The sequence below is a fragment of the Seriola aureovittata genome, chromosome 10 (assembly GCF_021018895.1).
Source record: "Seriola aureovittata isolate HTS-2021-v1 ecotype China chromosome 10, ASM2101889v1, whole genome shotgun sequence".
NCBI lineage: Eukaryota > Metazoa > Chordata > Actinopteri > Carangiformes > Carangidae > Seriola > Seriola aureovittata.
Window position 1 is genome coordinate 6,743,809 of NC_079373.1, and position 27,185 is coordinate 6,770,993.

Here is a 27,185-nt window from a genome sequence, read left to right on the forward strand (position 1 = left end):
TAATCTGGTTTTAAAATAAAACAATTTACATTTGTGGTTTTAGGTGTGTATTTTAATTTGAAGAGATAGACCGGATACAGCACTGTTACTACTGTTACTGTGACGCTAAGCGACGCCATGCCCATGTGATGTGTGTGTCTGGAGTGTGTAGACTGTACTGTCCTCGATCTGTAGCCGTTTGTCTGTTTGTGGCTACAGCAGTTCTCAACGTGAGTGGTTCCCAACCGCTAAATGGGTTTCTATTTACAAAGCGGATTTCAAGGGTTCGTACTGATGTAGCGTCAGCAGCTCATGAACTTATCCGGACTGCAGTCAGTAATCCCATAAATTCAACTGGTAAGTAATGTTATCTTCATTTTAACACCGCAAAGAAATTATTTTACTCATAAATTACGGAACACAGTCTCGAGTGATGATGGTTTCACGTCAGTGAATGGTTAACAAGCTAGTCAGTGAACTTAGCTTGCCAGCATGGCCACATAGTAAAAAAAAACCCTGCTACAAATAGCTAACGCAGCTAGCCAAGTAGTCTGACATCAAGGCTTGACATACATAGCTGTGCAGATACAGTGATTTGTTTAGCACCTGATATCCTTAAATTTTATACTTGTACAGTGGTTATCCCAAAAAGTAGTCGCCATTGCTGGCACATGACAGTCTTGCCTCTTCTAGTTTTGAAGAAATGCGTTGGTTGGTATGAGTAGGCGGCGTCAGGGAAGAAGTCTTGACTACATATTTAATTTGCACGTCTGTACTGCACTGCACTGTACTGTGCTGTAGAGAGCTGAGCAGTCAGGGGAGGTATTCAGGAGTCAACCGCCAAAACAACCGCAGGACGTGATTTTCAGGTTATTCTCTCCGCCCTTGTCTTCGTAACGTTCATTTCCTCCGACCACCCCAGGATGCTGACAGTCACTTGGGTGGGGCTGACGCGGATGACAGCACACGGGAGCAGAGCTCAGGGATAAACCAAACCGCACAGGATTATTTTAAAGCATCTTGAGCGGTTGGTCCGACAAGCCATGACCAAGCCCGAGTCGAAGAAAAGCGGAGTGGCCGCGATCAACGCTACCGGCAAGTGCGCCACAGCGTCATCGGCCGCCGAGCAAGTCAACAACGGCTCAGTTGAACCGGGCTGTCCGGATCAGAGCACACCAATCAAAGCCAAGGTGATGAAGCAGACCTCCAGGGAGAGCCTGCACCGGAGAAACACGGAGTGCGAAGTCTACGACGACGGGACCAACACCTTTTTCTGGTGAGTACTGTCTGCCAATGTCAACAGTGTACATGTCAAATACTGAATGCTGCATCATCTGAAGTAATGGGGTTGTTCTGTCACTGCATACATGGAAATATTTCCAATTCAGATTTCTGCAGAAAGATGCATGTGTTTGGTGACAGCAGGGTGTGTTATAGGTTTCAAGGTGAACTGAAAGACAGGCCCAAGTGACCTCCATTAATCACAACAAATACTGTGACCTTGTTCCAAATCTTTAAATGTATAGTGATTTATATTGAAAGCCTGAGGTCAAACTGAAATGTGTTTTGGTGAAATTGTACAAACATAAAATGATAGGAAGGAATCACCAAGGGTTACTCCACAAGGTGTCAGTTTCAGAGGTGCTCTGCTAATTTTTCCAGCGCTGTCATGGGTGCTTACATTGCACATCCAAGCTATGAGCTTGTTGTTGACATGAGAATTGCTAATATCCCAGCCTGCAGCTTCAGCAGAGAGAGATCCATGACAGGCTGGAAGCCAAGACAGATACTCATGTCCATGCGGTAAACTGGAGGAGTGACTTCTGTGTGCACCCATACAAATACACACACACACACACACACACACACACACACACACACACACACACACACAGAATGCAGGTGTATTCTGGTAAGGGTATGAGGCTTGTCTGGAAAAGTGACATTCTCTTCCTCAGCCGTTTTTAATTTATAGCTACTATGGCCCCATCAACCTGTCGCTCCTGTGTGTCTCGGCCCTGCTTTGTGCTTACAGCAAGGGGCAGTAAAATATCTGCTAAGCTATCCAGTGTCTTTGGCAGCAGAGGTAGCTGGTCGTCCCAGAGAGAAACCTTAATGAGACTTTCTCATTACTGTGTTACAGCCTTGGAATCAAGGTTTCCTGATATTGTAATACTGGAGGGATAAAAAGGAGTTAAGACGCCAAGATACTTTTGTATAATGAAGTAATTAAAGCGGCAGCATCCCTGCAGTATAAAGAGGGGTTTCTGTTAGAGTAGACTAAATACAGGAAACACCTATTAGTTTAGGAAGTAAAATTGGAAAGAATCACAAGCTACATCCTACAAAATGACCATACATTTAAATCGACACCTCTCTAAAACCGTTTAAACAGATTCTGAACATCATAACTTTCTTGAAGGTACGATTTCTTATGGGGTTTGTTGTATTAGATTGCGTTAGCTGTAGCTAATAAACTCGCAGCTGAGTGTATAGACAAATATCAAGATGCAATATAGCATCAAAGTGTTGTGATTTTTGATTAAGTGCAAACTCAATTCGGTGACAAAATGACCCACTCTGCTTGTGATGTATGTGATTGCTGTAATGGAATTTGGTCTCTCAGGGGTTGGTTGGCACTCCCATTTTTCTCATAATGGGGAACTGATAATGAATGGCTTTGTAGCTGTTTACCTTGTGGTTGAGTTTGAAAACCTGTGAACATTGTAAAACATATGACATAGAGAATTTAATGTGTACGGCCAAGTATTGCATGCATAAATGCATCGAAATCAAGAAACAAAAATGTGTAGTATCTTAGTCTTCCTGGTCAGAAGTCGCCATAAAATTCATATTATTTAAAAATGCACAAATTTCACAAAATCTTCTCAAATGAAACCATGAGTTTGAGAGCTGACTCATGATTACATAGAAGAAACTGGGTGTTAACCAAACCAAATAAAAGCAGTGAAAGTTGGTTGCTTGTTGTGGAGTCAATACAGACACACAGTAGCTGTATGTGTGTGAGTCTCCTAGGTTAGGTTAGAGTTACTGCTAAGAGCTGTTTGTTGATGATGGTAGCTTCCTCTGGTTGTTAAGGAGGGTAACCATGTGCCCTGTGACCTAGCTTATTAGCACAGATTGGAGCTGGGGAAATGTTTTGTCTTACTGAGAAAAGAGGAATTGTGTGGATGGACCTTATATAGAACTCAGAGTGATGAGGCTAAATTTTGTGCTGACAATGCTACTTCAGGCTTTTCCTTAAATAGATTTTCTGCATAGACATTTCAGTTCTAAGAGACTTCTGAGATTGTTTTGTGCATTTAGATTTCTGATGGTGTCATGGAAAGTGTTTTATTTTTAAATGTTATTTAAGAGAACAACTCTAAATTTAGGATAGTAACATCACTCAAAAGAAAATTGTGCTCAGCACAGGATTTAATGTTATCTAAGTGTCACGAGGCCAACAAATTTGTGGTTTATAACAAAATTAGATCATGGAAACCAGAGGGTGTTGTCAAATGCATGAGCAGCATGTTGTATTAAATAAAGTCCAATTTTTTGGTCACAAACTGTATATGTCAAGCGTTATTCAACCCCACTGTCAGCCTGAGGACAACATTAGGATATTTGTGCATATGTTCCAATTGGTCACAGACTGTCTTCAACCAGTGGCTTGTTTTATCAGGATGCTCAGCTTCAATCTTTGTGGCAAGTTTTATTCTAAGATTAGCCTGGCTCTCACTGTCACCAGGCTGGCATTTCCGCTGCGTCTTTTCACTCCCGGTGGTGTTATGTGGTTGTCAGGCAAGAGAGAAGCTGGGTCCTCCCTTGTGTCTCCTGCCAAACAGGTTGGATAAGGAGGTAGAACAGGGAGAAAATGCGAATGACACCTGGTGTGCCGTCTCTGTGAGTCAGACTCTGAGCCAAAGGGCTGGCAGAGGGAGTGACATTCTTTAGTTTGACGGATGACAGCAGTGATCTAAATACAAATGAAGCTTTTAAGCCACTGCTATACATGCAGTATCCATTAAATGATAAGACCAGCGTTGTTTTATCTTTTTTATTAAAAAGTCCCCTGTTGACTGTGTAGGTACAATCTCATTAGAGTTTATAGGAATATAGCTCATACCTCAGTCCCATTGACCTCCACTGCTGTCCTAAATCTATTAAAAACACAGGAAGGAGCCGCACTGTTGCACAAGGTGACATTTTTCTTTAATTTTCCTTTATGACAGCAAACATTGATGGTATATTATACAACTCCATGACTGCACCGTCAGTGTCTGGAGGGCAGCTTTGTCAGGCAGACATCTTTGAGCATACTCGAGGATACGGTTTCAATATTTATGCATTGCTTTGCTGGTTTCGATGAGCTGACAGGAGCAAATTACACTTCCTGTGTTTATCATGAAAAGCTGCATTAATTGTATTTTTTGGCCTCTGGGGAGCAAAACAACATCCAAAGAAACTGACAGATACACAGCCACTGCATATCATTAGGTTTAAAAGTTGTTAAGACACACTTGCTATACTTACTGCTGGGACAGGTCTCCAAATGTTGTTGTGTTTCTGGCCACCTGTTGAATGTTAAGTCCAATATTCACTTTCCTTTTAGCTCTATTTTGGCCTCTACTTGCTTATGAGGAAATATCTGGGTCTTAACCAGAGCCTGACCAAGATCTTACTGTCACTGATATCATCAGCTTTTACTTTTTTATTTGACATTTCTGCACATGACAAGTATTGGTCACAATTCTTAAAAGGAACAAAATTTATGGAATGCTTAGCTTAAATATTTGTTTTTGTTATATGTTGGAAATATAGCTTTATCAGATTTTTGTTAACTTGTCACTACTTAATTGGCCACAAGAACTTGATAACTTTGTTGTTGTTGCTTGTTGCTCGACAGGTGCTGAATAGTGGAACAAAAGTCTAGAGTCAAGCAACAGTTTACAGGTGTCACCTGTACAAGTTTCCAGTGAAGCTACCTTTTATTTCTCTTTAACTGAAAGGGCACTGCTCGCATTGGCCTCATTGGTGGATGTTGCTCTATTATTAGCCAAATGGATACTGCTGGCTGCTGTTTTTTTTATTTCACAATGAACTTCACAGTTCACTGGGTTATAGTGCTGTTTGGTATCAGACAATGTTTTTAACTGCACACCCTGAACAAATAAAGGATTTGCAATAGGTCAGACTTTTAAGAGTGACTGGATCGGCCCTGTTTCCGATTTTGTTGATTTCTTTGGTCCATCCTGAATAATAATGATTACTGGCTGATTCCAAGGTCCTTTCAGTCAATCTAAGCGTCTCTAGTTTAGTGTTAAACCATGACTCTACCAATACTCCCACCATTCACCTCACTTCCCTCTCTCACTCTCTCTGTGAATGATATTACTATTATTTCCTTGTCAGCTTTCCAAACACAATTTAATTGCTTAATCCTTTTCCGCCTTTTTAATTGAGAATTCCTGGGGCTATCCATTACCTTCCGTATGTTCTTTTGACTCGTACATTATCAGCAAGTAGTTAAATAAAACTTTGCCCCCTCAGCTGAGATAAATCCCACAGATAGCACTGACTTATATCTGCTCTACTATTGTGTGTTACTGTGTGTTACGTACGGCAAAGGCCAAGGTTTTTTTTTCCTGCCATGGGGTGATATGGGAGATATGAGCCTATGGCCAACATCACAGCCTTCAAACTCAAGTTCAACTGCTTAACCAAAGTGTACAAATGTTATCAGTTTAACAGGCCAGATACAAACTGCTGAGGATTTTCACAGTCCACAGTCAGGGAGTTATTTCTTTTTTGTGTTTGTTGCATAACCTTTTGTTATTTATTATTGGTGGAAGTAATCCAGTTTCCCAACAGAAATTTGTTTCAACACATCTCCATTTCACTTTTCCCCTATATTTACGTTTGATCAACAGCAACAAACACTTTTCAGTCACAAGCACAGGATGCCTAAAAGGTTTGTTAAGATACTTTGTGTAGTAATCACAAATCTGATCTTAGCTCAAATTACAGTGCATTAATATTGCTAAAAATGATCCCTTGGTGACGTCAGATAGCATCAGCAGGTTTTTTTTTTCTCTCTCCTCCAGTGTCTTTTATTGTTTGTTGTTTATTTTCTGTATTAATATCCCTCTCTCTGTCCCTCCTCTCCCCCACTCTCTCTCTCCAGGCGAGCCCATACTGTGACAGTGCTGTTCATTCTGACCTGCGCTCTGGTCTACGTCACACTGTTGGAGGAGACCCCCCAGGACACGGCCTATAACACTAAAAGGTCAGTACGCTGCGCTCGTAACTTCCTCTGTATCTCTGCACAATCCAGCAGGCTGCCCAAAAAAAATCCACTTAATCCTCTGGGGCATTTTTATTGGACTGAAATTTGATATGATACTTTTGGCATCATTTTTTTTCTAAGTCATCAGAATCTCTAGTGATTTCAAGGTTTATCCTATATTTTTACTTTTTAATGTTGAGTCAGGTTTAGATGTCGATTTACGTCCATTACAACAAGACTTTAACAGCCACTTTAAAGGACCCATATTGTGTAAAGTGAGATTTCCATGTTTTTTTTATTATAAAGCAGGTCCAGGTTCTATATTAATACTCTGAAAGTATCAAAGCGCTCAGTCCACAGAGAAATGCACACAGCCTGTATTCAGAAACTGAGCTTTAAAACAAGCCGCCAGGACTTCTGTAACTTTGTGATGTCACAACAAAGCAATCACCACCCTCAGCCATGCCCCAAACCCAGCACACCCGGACCCACCACCCAGCCTTGCTGGATTTGGTTTCTCTGAGTGTTGACCTGCAATCTGCTATATTTTTATATGATCATTCAGGAAACAGTTACTAGAGCTCCAAAGAGAAGCCTGAGAGAGGAGATGTAAAACTACTTTGATTAGGTTTTTGGTCCTTAAAACCACTAATACACCTTCTTATGGATATCAAAAGTTCAAATAAAGCACAGGAAAAGTGTAACTTTGGGACCTTTAACTTAGAGTAATGTTCTGTTAGTGTGAGGAACCAGCTGATGTACAAAGTACTTACCTTTTTGTATGTAAAATGCTGGGAAGTTGCAAAAGTGTGTTTGTTTGTCAGCTTCTTTGGGGTCATGTCACGTTGTCATTCAAGGACCACTGAATAGGTCACAGAACAAAACCAGCCAATAAGCATAGCAGTTCTAATATGTAACACCATTTAACACCAGTAGAATTTCTTTTCAGTGCAGCTGGCCCTCTTTCAAGGCCACGTGTAGCTGATGGCTGTGAAAAAGAAGAGCATGGACACCAGGTCACCATTTGATTAGATTAAAAACTGGCAAGTGACTATTACTCTTTACTCTTTCAATCTTGAATAAATGCAAAATGAGTGAACCAGTTTCTCTTAGTAGTACCCAATCATACCAGAAAGTGCCGCACAGTGAAGTCAGTGGCACTAGAAGCTTGCTGGTGACTGTACTGACAGGTCTACGCTTCCTGAAAACAGCATAATAAAAAAAGCAGCACTTGAGAATTGCAAAGAGTCACCTCATGTCTTTACCTTTTGGTGAATTGTATTCATATATATATCAACAGTATAACAAATATACAGTTTTGCTGTGGCCACTTACTGACTCCGTTAGTGTTGCTTCTAATTTTGCAGAGCGGGCTTTCATAAAATTAGATGGTGTGACAAGGTTTCTTGTATTTTGAACTTTCTGGTTTCCTCTGTTCTCTGAACTCTCATGGTGGTTTATGATTGGTTAAAGACTCAGATGTGTGTGTCAAAGTTCACCAAAGTAGAACTCTAATGTGAAAACTGAGCGCACATTTACTAACACAAGCGAATCCACCGATTTCAGCAGATACATTGAAATTAAATGATTTTGGTTAGAAATCCCGGCTGGGCTCAGCCAGAGACAGGGAGCTCAGACATTCAGAGAGACCTCGGAGTAGAGCCATCACTCCTTCACGTCAAAATGAGCCAGTTGAGGTGGTTCGGCCATCTGAGCTCCTTCCTGTTGTATTAACTAACGACCCGGGAGTGTTTGGAGACTCAATTATTACAAGAACATGCCATTAGTTTAATGGATGATGTGGACTAAGAGTGTGGAAAAACGTTCTGTAATTTGAGACTTATGATAATGAGCTACTTTGATTTTTTAAGTTTCATTTTCTTTGAAGCAGTGGGGCTGTATCTGTGGGAGTTTAATTGGAATAGTACACGCACAAGTAAGCTGCATAAATGATGTGAGTGTTTGTGACAGAGACTGAGTGGTTGTAGGTTGGGTTTGTGAAGGATTGTGGGATTGCTCTTAACAGGATTTGCTGCAGTCAGCATAGTCCGGCTCGTCGGGATAAAGACCCTAGATCTTCTTCCTGGCAGCGGCACACACTCACACGCACAGTCCGAATCTCTTTCACGTACTCATTCATACACTGTTGGGCACACTCATCCTCTCACACTCATTTTGAAAAACTGGACAAATGGCTCACTCTCACTAGTTCACACACATGTAACCTCACTTTGACACATACTTGTACACTCACTGTCCTACCCACACACACATGCACAATCAGTCATTCAGTCTCACACACACACACACACACACACACACTCACACACACACACACTCATGCTCCCACACTTGTTGGCAAGCACGAGCTGTAATCTCATTCCAGTCAATGTCCAGTGTCTAAGCTTCCCCTGTTCATTTGTAAGTTCAGAAGAGCGTCTGGTCTCCGGGTTTTCAGATCTCAACACATCAGCAATGAACGGCAACACAACCTACAGGTTAACACTGGCCTCATGTCTAAGTAAACACAGAAATGGTGATAAGGAGTAATTGTCCATGCCAGCTGCTGAGACAGGCCTCCAGATTCATGTTATATCAAATTATGCCCCGTTACTTTCCCCTTCCTTCCCTTTGCACATATGTTTAGACCATTTATATCACAGATCTTTGAGAAAAGCCAAAGGTTTAAAGCTTTATGTAGTATAACGTGAGCTTAATTTCCATTTCAATTTCCGATTATGCTCTTTTAGGGGGATAGTAGCCAGCATCCTGGTGTTCCTCTGTTTTGGTGTGACACAAGCCAAAGATGGACCATTCACCAGACCACATCCAGGTAAGATGAGAACATTTACCACATAAACAAACCAATGTTTTCTAAACCTGCTTTTCTCAGAATTCCTTAATTTCATTGCCCTAAATCTCAGTCAAAGCACTTTTTTCTCAGTCTTTGAAAGTTACAGAGCTGAGGCTTCCAGTACAGCAGCTAAATAGTCACCATCTTAACTAAACAACTATTCGTCACATATCAGGGGACCCCTTGTTTCATATCATACCCTCACTCCCCCACCTTGTATTGTGTCTCTTTGAATACTATCAGCTGTGTAACAAAGGGTAAAATGCTGAACATTCCACTCTGAATCCTATCCAAAATATGTCAGAATGACATTTGTTTGCCCTGTGTATACTTTACAGATAAGGGCATCCATGAACAGCCTCATAAGCATTAAAAAGCACTTGTTTACAAACTGAGCTGTTGAAAATTCATCAAATGTAATAATTTACAGGAACTTTGCACTGTTCATTTAGCATGATATTATCAGTAGAAGCCCGGGTACTGAATCATTGATTTTTTTTTTCTCCTGTGTTCTCCTGTGCAGATGGGTTAGAGAACCTGAGAGCAGTTAGCACTCAATCGATCAATAGCAGCATCTAAGAATCTCATGTTGGCTCCTAATATGATGTTTTGATCCTGTGAGTGCTGGGAATCAATACACACAAAGGCTAGTTAAATATAACTGACAAAGTAAAAGAGACATATTAGTAAATGCCGAATTCTGTTGAAAGCAGGGGAGATGTTTTCCTGGCATGGGTTAGGTCCAATCAAAACAGTTAGAGAACAAGACAGAGGCAAAAGTCCACACCAGGTAAAAACCTTTAGTTAGTCGAAGTCTTTCCTGGCTCATAGCAGTGATGTCTCAAGGATGGTGTATAGTTTAAACATGGAAATGATGCACTTACTTTAACAGGCTATACTCAGTCCTGCTAAACACATAAACTTCTCCCATGGATCAGAGTGCTGCTGTTTAAGTGCAGAGCAAGGACGAACAAGTTGGGTTTTGTTGTACCTGGGTGGTGCATGTGTGAAGTATGCCGACAGTCAGAGTGAATATCAATAGATCATAAATCAATCTAAATTAATGTTCGCTACCTGCCACTCTCTCTTCTTTCTTTTTCTCTTCTTTCCCTCTCCCCCCCCTTACCCCAGCCAGGTGTCTCCACTTTAGCCCTTGTTTCAAATTAAAAGCCCTCTGCAGAGTTGTGTAATTGCGACAGTAATTTTGCAGCAGGGGGAACGGAGACAGGAAGAGTGACTTGTTGGATAATATCCTCTACTCATACACACCCAATGTTTCCACAAACACAGAAATTGGGAAGGCTTATTTTAGCACTTCATATTGTAAACCTATAATCACTACCTAGTTGGTAGGTTGCAGTGGATAAATGCTGTGGTTCAGGTAAACACAGAAATTAAACTGTACATTGGCTGAATGCAGCAGAAACTCTGTGGCAGAACTTTTTCTCATAAGTCTGCACCATTACTGAATGTGGTTCTTTAGAGTTTAAGCTTATTGTTTGTTAGTTTGACAGCATCAGGTGGTGTATTAAGAAAATGTGATTATTTTCTAGACTTCATCAAACTGGTTAGGTCATATATCACATGTTGAACCGTATTTGGTGAGGCTGAGTATATGAGCCTAACCATGACACTATGTACCTCTGGCTATTTAGGCTTTAACCAGGTTGTTCATGTAGAAGCCACATCTCGTCTCTCACACAACACACAACTAACTCCAGTGGGAAGGAAGGAAGGAAGATAACAGGGTGTGGAGGACAGATTGAGGCACATACTGAATATTGTTGGTTGATGGAGGCGTGAAGTGGCCGGGCAAGAATTTGTGCCGCTGTTGTTGCATTACTTGTGCCTTCTTGCCCCCTCCTTTTATTGTTTGAAAGACAAGGGGGTTTTGTTGTTGTGTGTGCATTGAGTAACTATGTCATACACACTGATCTGTTGATCCAGCCAAGTAGGTTGAGTTGTTGTTCCCATTGTTGCAGTTAGGTTGAAACAACATAGGTTTGTATCCTGGGAAAAGACCCGCAGGGGTTTTCAGATTTACAACCTGCAACTCCCACTGGATCACCGGCTGGGAGAGTCACAGCAAACTGAGCTTATAAATATGAATTCACAAGCTATGACAGTAGCATAACAGTAACAGCTGAAATAATAAAAGTTTCTTCATTCTTGTGTGGGGAATTAGTTCAAGGTGCTGTTTAGATATCCCCTGGCTTTTACCACAGTTTATATTACTACAGAATTTCACTTTATCCTTGGCAGTAGAAAAACACACTATAATTCATGTATATATATAGATATATATATCTAAATATATATATGTATATATATATATATATATATATATAACTGATTGGTTTAGATACAGTTCAGGGGAAATTCAGCAAAATTTAAATCACATCTCAGAATAATACTTTGGCATGATTGCACACTGTATAACAGGTACATCATTTTTAATCTACCCCCTTAAACTACAGAGAGCTTAAAACTGAAGTTAATTAATTCCCAGATGTGATTCAACTTGTTTTATTTTTATTTTTTGGAAGTGACACAGCTGATATGTGTTTCTGTCTGATGAGTTCAGCATGTTATAAATTGTTGCTATAATTACCACCATCACTCTCTCTCTCTCTCTCTCTCTCTCTCTCTCGCTCTCTCTCTCTGTAGCTTACTGGCGGTTCTGGCTTTGTGTCACTGTCGTCTACGAGCTCTTCCTCATCTTCATCCTATTCCAGGTGGGTGCACTGATGATCTTTCTGCTTTGATCGGCTGAAACACTGATAAAATAAAATAATAAAACATTCAGATGGGTATGCATACATCAAAATATGCACATACAAATACATTGTGGAAGGAAAAAAACATACAGCAACCACATGTGTATTGAAAGTATTTCAATTATAAGGTGTACACCTCTTTCTTGGATCGTTTACTTGAACTCTGACCTTTGGTGATGCAGTCCCTGCTCCCACAACAAGGCACCAGAGCGCTGACACAGCCATCCGTTTTCTTGAGGTTCACAGTGACCTTTGGTTTAAATCTTGGATTGTTTAGAGGAACCAAAGCAATGATGCTACTTCCTGAAAAACCATGCGGTGGAGTCCATAAAGGAATCTTAAAACCACGCCTAAACTCTGGCCAAAATAAAAGATTTTGTTGAGAGTCCTGCTCCAATCACTGGTGCTTTATCTGCTGTCATCTGGTCCCACATCTGGGACCCTGGAAGCCTCTTTTCTCTCTCTAGGTTTAATTAAAATGTCTTAACACTGAGCCAAACCAGATCCTGTATAAATAACAACATTTTACAGCTGGCAAAATGCATCTCATCAGGCCTGGACACTGGTAAAAAAGTTTAAATACTTAAGCCATCTGCCTTCTTGATTTATTCAAGGAAAATTAAAAATCTAAAAAAGGTGAAATTATTAAAAACTATTTATGCAACAATACAAACAATGAGAATGCATAGAAAACTGATTGTACACTGTAAATTTGATATGCAGTGTTAACAAAAGGATACAGAATAATTATTTCCTTTATAGTGCTGCACAGGTACAACATTATTATTATAATTATATTATATTATAATTATTGCTAAAATTATATTTGCTTTTTATTTATAAATTGTGGTCAGTTGGTTAGTAATCAAAATTATTAGACATGATTTGTGGAGCTGAGCTGTTTTGAGCTTTGCCAGTATGATTAATACAGCAACCATTAATTTGAAAACGTTTCAATATGCGGAATATGTCGGTTTTCTATTATGGTTCATTGTAACAACATGAAGCTATTTCTCAGGGAGAATTAAGTGCTGACAGTTTCTATACGTCTCCTGTAAACTCTGTTATCCAGACAGTGCACGATGGACGACAGTTCATGAAGTACATTGACCCCAAATTGGGAGTACCGCTGCCAGAGCGCGACTATGGAGGAAACTGCCTTATCTATGACCCAGGCAACACTACTGACCCCTTCCACAACATCTGGGTGAGTAGTATAGTATTTTGTTTTGTGTTACCCGTGCAAACAGTCTTTTCAGTTGTGATGGTTTGTATTGGTATTTCTGTTTGAATATGCAGTACCATTCAAACTTCTGACCTGGTCCTGTTATTTATATTGTGGTATCCTTCGTGTTATCACTAATAAGGAAATGACCCAGATCTCAATTACTGTGGCAGCCTAAATGAGTCCGTACACATCTCTCTACACTGCTGTCAAATTGGGAGAATCCTTTATTTCCCTCTTACTTTGTTTCTTTCACTCATCCATTCACACACTCACACTCCCTTAGTTCTCCTTCCCCGTCTCTTTCTCCTTTGCTTTCTGTCACACACACACACATACAAACACACAGTGAGTGTGCATGTGTGATGACTGGCTCCAGAGGTTTGTGTCTGATGCAGACTATAGCCCGTCAGTTAGAACCAGGTCTTCTTCGTCCCCTGGGGAGACAGTCTGCTGCTGCCGCCATTACCAGGCCCCGTCTCCACTGTTGGCCTGATTTCAGCCTCTGGGGGGGTCAAACCACCTGCCACTGAATTATAGTCAATCTATAGAAAATCTTTTTCAAAATGTCAAATTATGACAATATATTTAGAAATAAATTTTATTTAAAATAAAACTGATTCGGATTTGTATGTAAAAGAAGAAAAGACTAAAACGTGCTAAATTACTAGGCAGGAATAACTGAATACAAATGCTTTGTGGCTGAAGGACAAACAAACAAACAAACAAGGAAAAAACATAATAAAGAAGAACTGGTTTTGGTTGTATTTTATTTTTGTGCTTTATGATGCCCAGCCAAGCATTGTCCTATTCAGTGACCCAGTAATCATTGTGCTCATTTCTGGTTGGGACCAGTGTGAACTACATGTGGTGCTTTGTTAGAACATAGACAGTTTTAGTTAAAGAGCAGGCCTGCAACTAATGACTCTTTTCGTAATTGATTAATCTCCCAATTATTTTTTCAGAAAATAGTGAATAATGCCTGTTGTAATTTCTCACAGCCCAGTGTGACGTGTTCACATGGCCTGTTTTATTCAACCCAGTGATATTCAGTTTACTATCATATATTCCAAAAATGCATCAAATCCACACATTGAAAAAGCTGATACCAGTGAGGTGGTTTGGCATTTTTACTTAAAAAAGACAAACATGATTAACTGATAATCAAAATGGTTTGTTATTAATTTTCTGCCAATCAACCAATTTATTAATCAACTAATTGTTGCAGCTTTAGTTAAAGGAGCTGTTTTCCAGTTTTGCTATTGGTACATAGTCAGTGTTAGCATGAACACCTGTTTACTTACCAGTCTGGAAGAAACGTTGTGAGTTCAGCATCAAACTTCATTCCTTTACTCACCAACAGCTGTCTCCAGCAGTGGAAAACAACGCCAATGTTAACTCTCTTTTTCACGTCTTTTCATCTCCTGAAGTTAGCATGCTAACCAGCTAGTCCCAGCGCATCTCATCGCTTTCTGATAGCGACTCACTGTAGCCTCCAATCTGCCCTGAAGACGTAGTGCTGCTCAGAGGATATATTATAACCTCTTGTATACGCAACGGTGGCCGAAGCACTTGTTAAGCAGCAATCACCACCACCATGTTCGGCAGCTGAGAAAACTTAAAAATAGCCACTTTAAGAGTGTATCGTGGATATGTGTTAGTTTTTTTAAAGCTAAGTTACATCAGAGACATGTCATGTTTTTGCTTTGACATTCATCAATTGACAAAGTGAAGTTTAACCTTTTCAAAGCTAAAGTTTAGCTTGATGATGTAACGGGTGGGCGCTACAGAGCTTCATTACTGTATTACTGTGGTAATTTTTTCTTAAGACTGAATTTTACATGATAGTCAGAAGCTTAATTATATTTTTTATAATGAGAACATGTTAAATTAACTAGTTTGTTTTGTTCATGCAGGACAAGATGGATGGCTTTGTTCCAGCTCACTTCTTGGGATGGTATATCAAGGTAAGTGTGGAGCAGGCTGCCTAATGCTCTGAACATGTCTGAACTCTATATACAGAGGGTGCTCTAGCTGACTGGCTTTAAGTGGGCTGTTGTTGTGCAGCGGCTGTTTAAAGAACAGCCAATCACCACTTCAACTGCCCAAACAATAAAACAAAGCAAACTTCCCATTTGGTTCACCATGAGTGCAGCTGAGCATGTGACATAAAGATGATAAAGTCTATTTGCAGTCATCCGTCCTGTTGACATGCTGAGAGTGAGACCAGTTTCTTAGTCAATAATTACAGATAACACGCATTTAATCATTTAAGAGGAAGAGATTTTCATAAATCTGACCTACTGAGATTCCAAACACTTAAATTCAACTCATGTTATTACAAATTGGGATAAAAGAATTCATTTATTTACAAATAAAGATGAGGCTGAATAATTTAAAGCATCTCAATTTCATCTCACGGTCTGATAATAAGTGGTTGATCGATATGTTAAAAAAAATCTCTTCTTTTAAAACTTGATTGCACTTTTCTATTGTAGACTGACATCAGGGTCTTCAGTCAGCTGTTATGTGAATCACATCGAAAACACCACTCTTCTCTGTTGTGTTTTTCAGCAGTGTACAATATAAACTTTCTATGGTCTGTCCTTCTGACCTCGTCCCACTCCACGCCATTCTCCTCCTCCTCCTCCTCATCCTCCTCTTTTGCTCTGTTTTCTTCCTCAGACTCTGATGATCCGGGATTGGTGGATGTGTATGATAATCAGTGTCATGTTTGAGTTCCTGGAATACAGCCTGGAGCACCAGTTACCCAACTTCTCTGAATGCTGGTGGGACCATGTATGTACATATATATTACATATATATTGCTGCTCTTGTCCTTTACTTACTTATATGCCTCTGTGCTACACACTTTCACTTTCCTTTGGTTATTATCTTTGTATTTTCTATGCTAGAGTTTTCATTGAGACAGTAAGTTGAATATGTGTTCCCTCAAGACAAATCTGTCGCTAAGATAGTGATGTCTAAAAACAGAAAGTAATTAGATATAAAAATGCAACCTAAAGTGTTTGGTCACTCAGGACCAACTAAAGTAAAGAATCACCTGATACTGTGACGTATTAGAGATGGCAGATTGTTCACAACATCAAGACTTCAGCAGACACTAACTGTGGTTGCTGCAGACTTGATGCTGGCAGTGCGGTCTAAACTAAATCAAGTTTGGCATGTTCTCAGACTGGTGTTAGATGGAGATTCCTGTGAGTCACCACGGGAACAGAGGGATTGAGCAGACTCAGATAAAGCATAGGACCGGAGGTGCAGGAAATGAGGCTGAATTTTAAATATATTTGGTACAAATAAGTGCTGTGAACACACTGTGATAATCATAGCCAACCTGTAAATTCTGTGCATAAGCAGGTGAAACTCAGAGTGTGTAGCAGTGTCCTACTTTAAGAGCTGAGGAAGTATTGTGATTTTTTTTTTTAATATCCTCGTACCTGATGCCTGCTGGTGCAGTATTAAAGCTGTTTCATTTCAGAGATTTATGACAGCAATTAAATCCTCATTTGCTTATAATATAAGAACCTTATATTATACTAGTGTGAAACTCTGCAGGCTAAGCAGCACAAATGATAGCAGGGGAAACCAAGTCAACACTGCAAGAAAACAACAGAATACAGTGTAAACAGACAAATAGCTGGGATATTATATAAGGATAAACTGCTGACTGTAAAAAAACGTATTAAGTTGACTGCGTCAGTAGGAAGTAAGGGCGGCCATTTAATTTGTCACACAAGCAACTGCTCATTAACGGTTAAAGTAAAAGTAAAAGACATAAATATCTGCTATATACGCTTTAAAATAGAGAAACAGTTCTCAAAACAGTTTATGGTGCCTCAGAGGCTGTACACACACAATGATGTCATTCTGTCTGACAAACCTCCTGTCAGGTTTTCTAAGGTCACCAACCTCCATAATCTTAAAGGAATTTAAAAGAGTGACTTTTACCACCCCGCAGGTTTGTAACAAAACTAATAGAAGGAGGGAGATTTAAGTGGAGCTCTGTCTGTATACACTCCCACACAGGCATGAGTAAAAAGTCTAATCTCACAAACTTGAGTAGGTGGATCATGGTTGTGCATCACTGGTGCATCACCGGCCCTTTTTTTAGCCCTTGATGAAATGTTGTGTTTTCTCTCTCTAGTGGATCATGGATGTGTTGGTGTGTAACGGTCTGGGGATTTACTGCGGTATGAAGACCCTGGCCTGGTTGTCAATGAAGCCCTACCAGTGGCAGGGCCTGTGGAACATCCCTACATACAAGTATGACTTTCCACACTAAACAGGCACTAAACACTGAGAACCTTTCTTAACCAGGATTTGGTTTCAGAACTCTACCACATAATTTAAACTATTTTATATGTCTTCAACTTGTCCACGTATTGTCTCTGGTGTGTGACAGATATAAGGTATAAAGTTCACATTTACACATGTTGTCTAGCGTTTGACAGAACTACTTCTTTGCCTTTTGAAATAACTTTAATTAACAGGTTGGTTTTGGCCTTTTGAATTACAGAAGCCTCAACATTGCAGTGTCAGACGTTTATGCATGTTTATTTCTAACCGTATCTCTGCTGTGTGCCTCCCAGGGGAAAGATAAAGCGTATAGCATTCCAGTTTACACCATACAGCTGGGTGAAGTTTGAGTGGAAGCCTGCTTCAAACCTTCGTCGCTGGCTCGCTGTGTTAGGTATCATCTTTATGGTAGGAAATATTGCGTATTTCATTGACATAAAAAGGTGGAATTTGGGTCATAATGGCAACAAAGAACTAGATTACGATACCACTGAAAATATTGAAATTAAAACATGTACCCTCATCATACATATCCTCAACATACACCACACACCAAAGTGTGTGAGACTGATATCTGCAAAGCATGTCAAAAAGGATCTCATTTCATTGCTCATCTGTGTTATTTTGTCTTCTCTCGCCCCAGTTCCTCCTTGCAGAGCTGAACACCTTCTACCTGAAGTTTGTGTTGTGGATGCCTCCTGAGCACTACCTGGTGCTGCTCCGTCTAGTCTTTTTCGTGAATGTGGGAGGTGTAGCCATGAGGGAGATCTATGACTTCATGGATGACCCGTGAGTAGCAGCAGCAGCAGCAGCAGCAGCAGCATGACGTTGACTGCTGGAGGGAGCGGGGGGTTGGTTGAAGCTTATACATTTATCACATGTACAAATGGAGTGAGTAAAAACTTAGCGTCAGGCACACAGTATCCGGAACGGATTCATAACACACGTGTCTCAAGTACTGTGCAAAGAACATTCACCATGTAACTGTAATATCACCGTAATATAAACCAGATTTAACTGAAGTATTTGCTGCCGATTTTTCCATATGTCAGACTGGACGGGAGCTTGTCAGGCAGGAAATAAGATGATAAGCACGATATGGAGAGGAAGGGAATAAATGAACGTGTTACACAACCGGTAGCTGTGTGTTGTTGCTCTAACAGCTCTGATAGTTCCAATTAAGCAAACGTTTTCACTGATAGCTATGTGTGGTTATATGTGGACATTCAGTTTGTGCTGCTGGTCACTGTAGGCTATTACAATTTATTTTTCCAGATCAGTGCTAAGGGAGAAATCATGCACCAGTATCCACTGCATGTGAGGTTGTTATTTGGCAAACCCTTAGATCAGCTGAAGGAGTGAGTGTATTTACCTGGCTTCTTATCACATCTGCCTACGAAAAGCAAGCATTTCTGCTTGTCTGACAAATATGCAAACACTATTGCATTGCCTTTAAGAACAGACAGCACTTCAATGCAGTGGAGTGGGGTCATCTTCGAGGAAGGTTTTCCATTTTAACACACACTAGCACATCTATGGCATTACTAGTAAGAGAGTCCAACGAAAACAGTTCAGTGGAACTTACTGTAGCATAATGACTGGGTTTCAGATGCCAATGAAGGGAAGCTGGACTATAAATATACCAGTTAGCTCTACATTACATGTTGGCACTCAGCAGCTTTGTCTTAATTGATGGGTATAACCATGCTGTTGCTTTCAGGCAGTTTATCAAACAAGCAATTTTGTTTTTATTTACAGTGGGGTTAAAAAGTCTGAGACCACATTGAAAATCTTTAATATTTTCACATAAACCTGGAACCAATCAGAGAGTTGGATTCAGAATCATTGAAGTTTTGTAAAGTGAAGAGGAATTATTTAAGATTCTGCACTGTTTCTGGATCAGCAATCAAATTCAAGTAAAACTGGGGCAGATTATCTCTTTTGTACGTCTTCCATTGAAGCGTGTGTTCAGATGACACTCAGGTGGAACTGATGTACTCCTCAAAGGCTCGTTCAAGTAATTCAACTTGCAGCCGTTGTTCACCTGTTTTAAATAAGGCTGTTCCTCAAGTTTCCAGCAGATCACTGCTCACTAATTAGCATTGTGATGGGAAAAATGGCATCAGAACTAAGTGAAAGTGTCAGAAGTCAAATTGTTGCTCTAAGCAAACTTAGTGTCAAATCATGGCTGGACTAAAGGTTTCTTAGGTGCCATGCATGGACAGGCCACCAGAAAATCAGTACATCAAGCTTAGTTCCCTCAGAGATAGAAAAACTTCATCACTGATACAGAATTTCCTAAATAAAGAACACAAGACTCCAATCAGCAAAAGTACTGTCAAAACAAGGCTGTCTTGTGGTGTCAGAGGACGAGTAGCAGTTTATAAACCACTTCTGAGGAGGGAAAATGAGGCCAAACACTCAGAGTGGGTTAAGAAATATCAGCATTTCACAGTGGGTGAGTAGAAAATAGTCCTATTTACTGATGAATCCAAGTTTCTGATTTATAGCAGAGGGTGTATGTAAGGAAACAAACAGCAGAGAGAATGATACCACAGTGAATCAAATCAACAGTGGAACATGGTGGTGAGAATATTGAAGTCTTTCCTCCACAGTCACCTGACCTCAGCACCGCTGAACATTTATGGGCGCCATTGAAGACTGAGAAAGCTGAGCATTGTGTAACATCACAAGAAGCTCTTTGGAACATTGTCAAATCATGCTGAGATAACATGGGTCATCAGGTTTTGAACAAACTTGTGAGTCAATGCCAACTTGAGTGCATGCTGCCATTAAAGCAGAAGGGGGACAAACCAAATACTGAGATATTCTAAAGTTATTACATAATAATATTACATTTGACACAAATGCAAAATAGCAGTATCTTGACTGGAGGTCTCAGGCTTTTGGATCCCGCTGTATATAGAGCATTGTGTATAAAGCTTTATGCAGCTTTCACAGAGTCACACTGACCTTAAGTGACCTGAAGTACTACATTTTAATACGTGTTATGGTTTTGATAAGCTTACCCATAAACAGTGACAACATCCTTCGTTATATTACTTTTCCATAACAACACCTTGTGCAATTTCCCCATCAGGAAGTTCCACAAGAAGCTCGGTCAGCAGGCGTGGCTGGTGGCAGCAATCACAGTGACTGAGTTTCTCATAGTGGTCAAGTATGACCCCAACACTATCATGCTGCCCATCCCCTTCTTCATCATGCAGTGCTGGTTGTTAGGAATCCTCCTCATCTTCATCTGGACAGTCTGGAGGTTTTTCATCCGGTAAGACGTGGGGTTGGTCACTGGGTCGGGGTAAATGGGGTAATTAGGGTTCTAACTGGGAATTGAGACATACAACAATTACTGTCTGCAGAAGCGTGCACATTCATGCTCCTTCTCTAATTGGGGAAAAAAACAGGAACATATACCAAAGACTGGAAGAGGTGATTGAGCTAAAAATGTGTAGTTTTGTAAAGGAACTAGAATATAAGGACACATTCAGCTGCTCTGCTGCTGTTTTGTAGTTCAGTAAATCGTTGCTAAAACATGAGTTTTAGCAGTTGGTCCTGTAAATGATTTTGTTTTTCCTCCTGACCTCATGTGACAATATGATTTTAGATTTACTTTTGGTTTGATTTACCTTCTGTTGAGTAGTGTTCCTGTTAGACATAACCCTGCCCCAGCATGTTAAGCTTCTTGTCTGTTTTCTCCCCCTCCTTGCCTCCCCCCGTCCTCCATCCCTCGCTTTTTCTCCTTCCCTACTTCCCTAAACCTCCCACCCCTTCCTGCTCATGCTCAGCAGTAATGCAGTAATGTCCATGTCCGGTGAGGTAGGTATAGTAGAGAGTTGCTTGGCCCCATCCACTCCCTCCTATCAGCAGTGTTTTTTCTCTAATACATCACTATCTGGATCCATAATTATATTCAGAGGATCTTTAGGATCCTCTTGACAACACAGATATCGCTCCTCACGGATCCATCCCCCGCATGGCACTTTGCTGTGGTAAATTTTATCATCATCATTTTTTAGTATTTGCCTTCACAGCATTTATGTTCTCAGTTGCAGTCAGTTCAACAATTCATAAGATGACAGTGTAGAAGTAATGGACATTGGGACAAGAGGGCTCATTGAATGAAACACACAAGAATTGTTTGCTCACCCCACACACACACACTATGTGCCCATCAGCACCCCAGCCCCTCCGACTGAACTGTCCATCATCTGATGAGAGCCAATCAGATCAGCTCCACCACTTGTCATGGTGCACTTCCCTCCAGTCATACTGTGCAGACACTAAAGCATGCCATGTTACTCAGACCTGGGTGAAATCATATTTGCAAATAATCCTCATGGTTTGTTAAAGCTGTCTTTGGTTGCAGATGCAAAGAGAAGCATTTTGTTTAATATAATGTAATATAATATCCCTCACTTTCACTGACAGTCTCCTTGATCCAAGTCATTCAGCTGCAGAAAACCCACTCACTGTCTGCCGCTCCAAGCAGAATGAAACAAAAGTAGAAATGGGAAAGAAATATCTGCAAATACTATTTGACCCAGTTGAACGAGCTCAGGTGTGTCATATCACATCTCCCTTATTTAATACACCACTTTAGAATCAGACCGAGTGAGTATTATGGTGCTGTTTTGCTTAAATCCACTGGAAACTTAACTTCACATCTTAAGTATTTCTCTTACAGTATATAATCATGACATTATTAAAAAAAAATCTTTATTAAGAGTTTAACACTCAAACTCAGCTGATCTGCATCACTGGGACTGTGTGGTTTGGCCAGATTTGATTGGCAGGGACTAAACAACCCATCAGCTTTCACAAGGTGCTGATTCCATGCTGCTAAAACCTGATTGGTGCACAGACATTTATAATGTTGCCTTTTCCCAACTGAGCTCCACCTACTTCAAACCACTGAGAAGAGCACAGAGGAAAAGAAAAACAGCAATCTCTCAAGTGAAATAAAAGTGTTCAAACGTTGGCAGAAAATTTAATTTAGGAGCAAATCACTCTTTCTAAGAAGTTGACTAAGAAAATAGAAGCCTTAAAGTTTTTGGTGCTCCAGCTTGAAGTGTCACTGACTGCTGTCAAACTGTTCTCCTTCTGTCTCCAAATATACTCGGTGCCCACAAAAGCCATTTTTAATGATTATCCGAGAGCTGTATAGTAATATGCACTTAATTACACCAGCAATATCTTGTGAAATATCCCTTGGATGGGACCTGACGCTTACAAATTAACATCTGCCTCACGGCAGGGTAGAGTGTCAAACACATGGCGTTTAACTGAGTTAGGTGAATTATATAAAGTCTGAGCCAAAGTCCAGCTCCACTTTCCCAAATTGCAGTAGCTTCTGTAAGACAACTGGTTTTCTCATTGAACATTTTGAACATTTCCTTGGAGACGTCTTCTGTTCTGGATAGCGAAGACCACTTTAAAAAAATTATTTCATTTGCTTTGACACCAAATCTTTGTCTACAACTCATGGGAGATGTTGTTTCTTGCTAACAAATAATCACTGTTCTCTTTCTTATAATGATGAGGTCTGAAATTATCATCCAGTGTAATGATAGATGGCTGTTAATCATGGAAATGGATGGTGAAATCTCAGGAACATGGTGCAACTTTTCAGAAAGCCCTCTGTGAGAAAAGACATTGAGCAATAAAGAGAGGAACAGAAACTAGCTGAGAAGAAAAGTTCCCAAGGCTGATTTTCTATTAATAGCGTGTCTGTTTCCCTTTGATCCTCTCACAGTGACATCACGCTCCGCTACAAAGAGACCCGTCGACGCAAACAGGAAGTCCCCGCTGACCGAGACCGTCCTCTGGGCAACGGCAGCACAGCAACCCCTTCTGGGCGCAGCAAACTGAACGGCAGCTCCGAGACGCTGCGGCAGAGGAAGTCCTGAGAGAGGGGGGGTGGGAGGGGGAATGTGAGTCGGTCAGCAGCTGCTGGAGGAGAAAGGACAAGGTTTGATGGGGAAATAATGAGACGAATGAAGGAGAATCGAGACACAAAGACACACGTAGAGACAAACAGATGGACACGTGTATGTGCTGTGTAGACTGTTTTTGTGCCTACATGAACCAAGTAGTCATTCGAGAGAGGCGAAGGGAGGGAAGGGGCAATTTTCATTCGGTGCATTGTCTAGTTATTGTCATACTACAGGGATTTACCTCATTCTATTTTTTAATAGCGTATGGAGAATTATACACATGACAAGATACATGTTTGTGTTATTTATACATGTCGGGTGATGAGGGGGGAAAAAGAAAAAAGCTGAAACAAAAAGAGGGTGACGAATGGAAGCAGGGATACAGGTGACCAGGGAAGTAGATAAGAGTCTTGAACGGTGATCAACAGCAGTTTGTCTTAGACAAGAAGAGAGCGTCAGGAACATGTCCGCCACTGTAAATATGCTTTCTTCTGTGTTGTGCAGTCGCATCAGTGCAGATGAGAAAACGGCGAGTGTTTAGAGCAGGTTTTGTAGATGTAATGACTGATCTGGATTCCGTTCATTGTCCACTGCTGTGCAGTCTTCAGTATCGATAGGATTTTGGCCACAATACTGCCAAGCAGCAGTTAAACTCAAGCTTGGTTAATAATGACACATTTCTGTTTCGTTCAGTTAAAACTACACCTTTTTATTTCTGTTGATTCCTTTGCACTTTCACAGTTTATAGTACTCTCTTCTTCTGTTTGGTCCCAGGCTTTTTGATATGTTGTTTACATGTTGGAGACAATATCATCTTTTCATTTACAGTTCAGGTTTCTGATTCCTGGAGGCACTGAGCCTGGAGGACCTTGTAACTGCTGGGGATCCTCCCTCAGCCACTGAGAGGAGAGGAAATCTGGCCAAAGCCGGTCTCTCTTCTCACACTTTGTTCTTGAAAAGAAAGAGTTTGTAAAAAAAAAAAACAAAAAAAAAACTCAAGCTGTACCATATTCTAGGTATTTAACTGCTGATATTATACAAGCTAAATGAGCTATAGATTGGGTGTTTTTTTTTTTTTTTGTGGATGTTTTGTTATCACCGTTGTTATTTCTTTAGGGTGAATCGATTATGAACGATAGATTGTAAATGAGGTACTGAGAAATCTGCAGCACTCTAATGATTGGTTCCACGACAATCACACTGACAGAAAGCTGTGCTCAGTTTCCATCTGATGGAGACGTGTTGGCTCACATGCAGCACAGATCTGGATGTTTCCCCGCCATGACAGGACTGTAATTAAGGCTCGCCTCAACCGTTGGCTCATTCAGTCACATCAGAATGTGAATTTAATATCCTCTTTTTATGCCAAAAGTTTTTTTTTTGTTTTTTTTTTCGGTTTTGAATTTTATTAAATATCTCATGTTCTGCAGTGCCTGAATTAGCTGAAACAAGATGAGAACCAACCTTATTTTGAGAGGGAGAATCGAAGGTTTACTGTGGGGTTAGTTGTGTTGAGGTTTGGGAAGAGGACCAACTTTTCCAGCTCGGTGGGGGGAGGGTTGCCATATTGCACATGCAATCAGCCAAAGCTTAGATCTCATTCTTGCTTAAGCCATAAATGCCACCCAGACACACTTGAGCCGCTCAAACTGCTGTTAAACCTCCTTTAGATTCGTTTTAATCTCAACAGTTTCAAAGCCATTGGGGTGGGTCACATCAGCATACAGTTTCTATGTTACAAACGGAAATTGACACCTGGAGGTCAGGCTGTTGACACCAAATGTACCTGGACAGTGAAGGTATGTCAAAAATTGGAGACCCCCTACTCCCTTGTTTCTGTAACACTGGGTGTCTCTGATGTAAAATCATCTTAGTTTCTTTTGATTTCTCGTCAGTTTCAAAGTTAAATGTAATCTTTACGATTAATCAATCTGTCGATCAACAGAAAATAAATCGGAAACTATTTTGATAATCGGTTAATTGTTTAACTAATTTTTCAGTCAAATACAGCAAACAGTCTCTGGTAGCAGCTTTCGTCTTTTGTGATGCTGAATAGGTTAGGGATTCGACTACTGGTCGGACAAAACAAGGAATTTGATGACAACAAATTATAGATTGTTAAACTTATAACAACCATTTCTTTACTATTTTCTGACATTTTACAGACAAATTGATTATTCAACAAATTAATCAGCAGATTAATCAATAATTAAACTAGTTGTTGGTTGCTATCTTAGACGAATGATCCAAACTTTTCATAGTGATACAACAAAATAAGCTTTACTCTGGAAAAAAATTAAAAAAATCCAACATGGTTAAACTGAAAATAACATCCAGTCTTTCTGGATATTCACACTGTTTCCAAAAAAGCTTCAGTCTTTGTCCTCTTCAGGTTTCGTGGCTGTCAGAGAGTCAGTTGTATACTACTGTGTGTTACTCATCGTGTCCCAGTGGCTACATACGGCACTGTTGATGACAAAGTAGACAACATCCGTGAATTTAGCTCCAGATCTTCCTGTTGTAAACTAGGCTGGTGTTTAAAGATACTATAGTACTTTTCTTGTGAATGTAATCCAGCAGAATCTGCTGTTCAAATGAGAGGGTCTGCTCACCGTTTTATCAGTTTATTTTGCCACAAACACTAAGCTGAAGCCCTGACGTTTGTCATTTATGCAATGCTCATTCTCATGCTTATCCAGGCTGTAACTGTTTGCATATTTCACCCTCTTTTTTGAATTACAGAGACTGCTGTGCAAATTTAAAACCCTGAAAACCTTTAGCAGATATGTCAAACTTTGTACTCGTTATTCTGTGCTGTGCTGATTCAGTCGCTTGAGAACTTGGTAGAAGTTCAGAAAGTTTGCTTTTTTTCCCCCCTCCTTTCTAAAATGAAAGCATTTTAGATGTGGCCTGGGGGATTCACTGTGTACCTGTGTTCATGCCATGGATTGGTTGAGGTGCTTTGGTTTGAAATCACTGTAGACTTACGCCAACCCAAGTCATGAATTTGCACATCAGCTCTGAAATCACAAAACTGTGAATTCAGAGACTGAACTCATAAGTGAGCTGTTGAACGAAATAGGAACTGGCCAAAAAAGAAAAAATAGGACCTTTTCCTTTTAGTGTGTTTGAATTTCGGTGTAGTTTCACTTGCAGCCACATGGGGGCGGTAGATGTTTCGTTACTGTCTCTGCCCTGCATTATTGTCTCCTTGACAATGATCATTGGCAACTTGCTGTAAAAGCCATTTTCAACTTGGTTTGTGTAAATGTGAACATGTTAAAGATCATAAACTGAAATATGCTGCTGCACCACAGAATTTTATAATGTTTTCAATAAAATCTAATGAAAACCTGAATCGAGCTCAGTCTCTGCTTCATTTATAAGAAATCACATCACAAAGAGGTAAGTATGAGTTTAAATGTTGAAGTCCTTTTAAACAGCATCTATTCATCGATTGTGGTTTTCTGATAGTTCTATGGCACTGTATGATTCAGCTAACAGGAATAGCTGTTGTCATGCAGCGTGATGTCATGACAACAGCATGACATAGATCAAGCAGATGAGATTGTCATGAAACCACTGAACCTTTGTCTCCACTTTGAAGTTGAGCAGGAGCAACTTCAGCCTTTTTTTCTTTCACACATACCGACAGTGATACATGAAAAAAAGTTTTGTTCTGGTCAAATGACATTACTTCATTTTGGAGCTGCTTGTTTTTCCAACCACCTTCGTCGTCACTGGGCAAGTTGCCCACACAGTAGGACTGGTGTTGGTTCAATCCCCTGCT

At 40.3% G+C, this 27,185-nt stretch overlaps 1 protein-coding gene across 2 annotated transcripts; it reads left to right on the plus strand.

The window, feature by feature from the left end:
- The first annotated feature begins 78 nt into the window (after nt 1-78).
- On the plus strand, nt 79-26,753 carry ptdss2 (phosphatidylserine synthase 2). 2 transcript variants are annotated; one of them, XM_056387517.1, is made up of 13 exons: nt 79-336; nt 902-1,255; nt 6,170-6,271; nt 9,022-9,104; nt 11,793-11,860; nt 12,975-13,109; nt 15,044-15,094; nt 15,813-15,926; nt 17,293-17,411; nt 17,738-17,852; nt 18,088-18,233; nt 20,545-20,730; nt 23,215-26,753. In XM_056387517.1, the coding sequence occupies exons 2-13, from the start codon at nt 1,023-1,025 to the stop codon at nt 23,366-23,368; spliced, it is 1,506 nt and encodes a 501-aa protein (XP_056243492.1). In that variant the 5' UTR covers nt 79-336; nt 902-1,022; the 3' UTR covers nt 23,369-26,753. The 2 variants fall into 2 exon arrangements, with proteins under 2 accessions (XP_056243492.1, XP_056243493.1); XM_056387518.1 differs by lacking the exons at nt 79-336; nt 902-1,255; nt 11,793-11,860.
- Nucleotides 26,754-27,185: the final 432 nt, after the last annotated feature.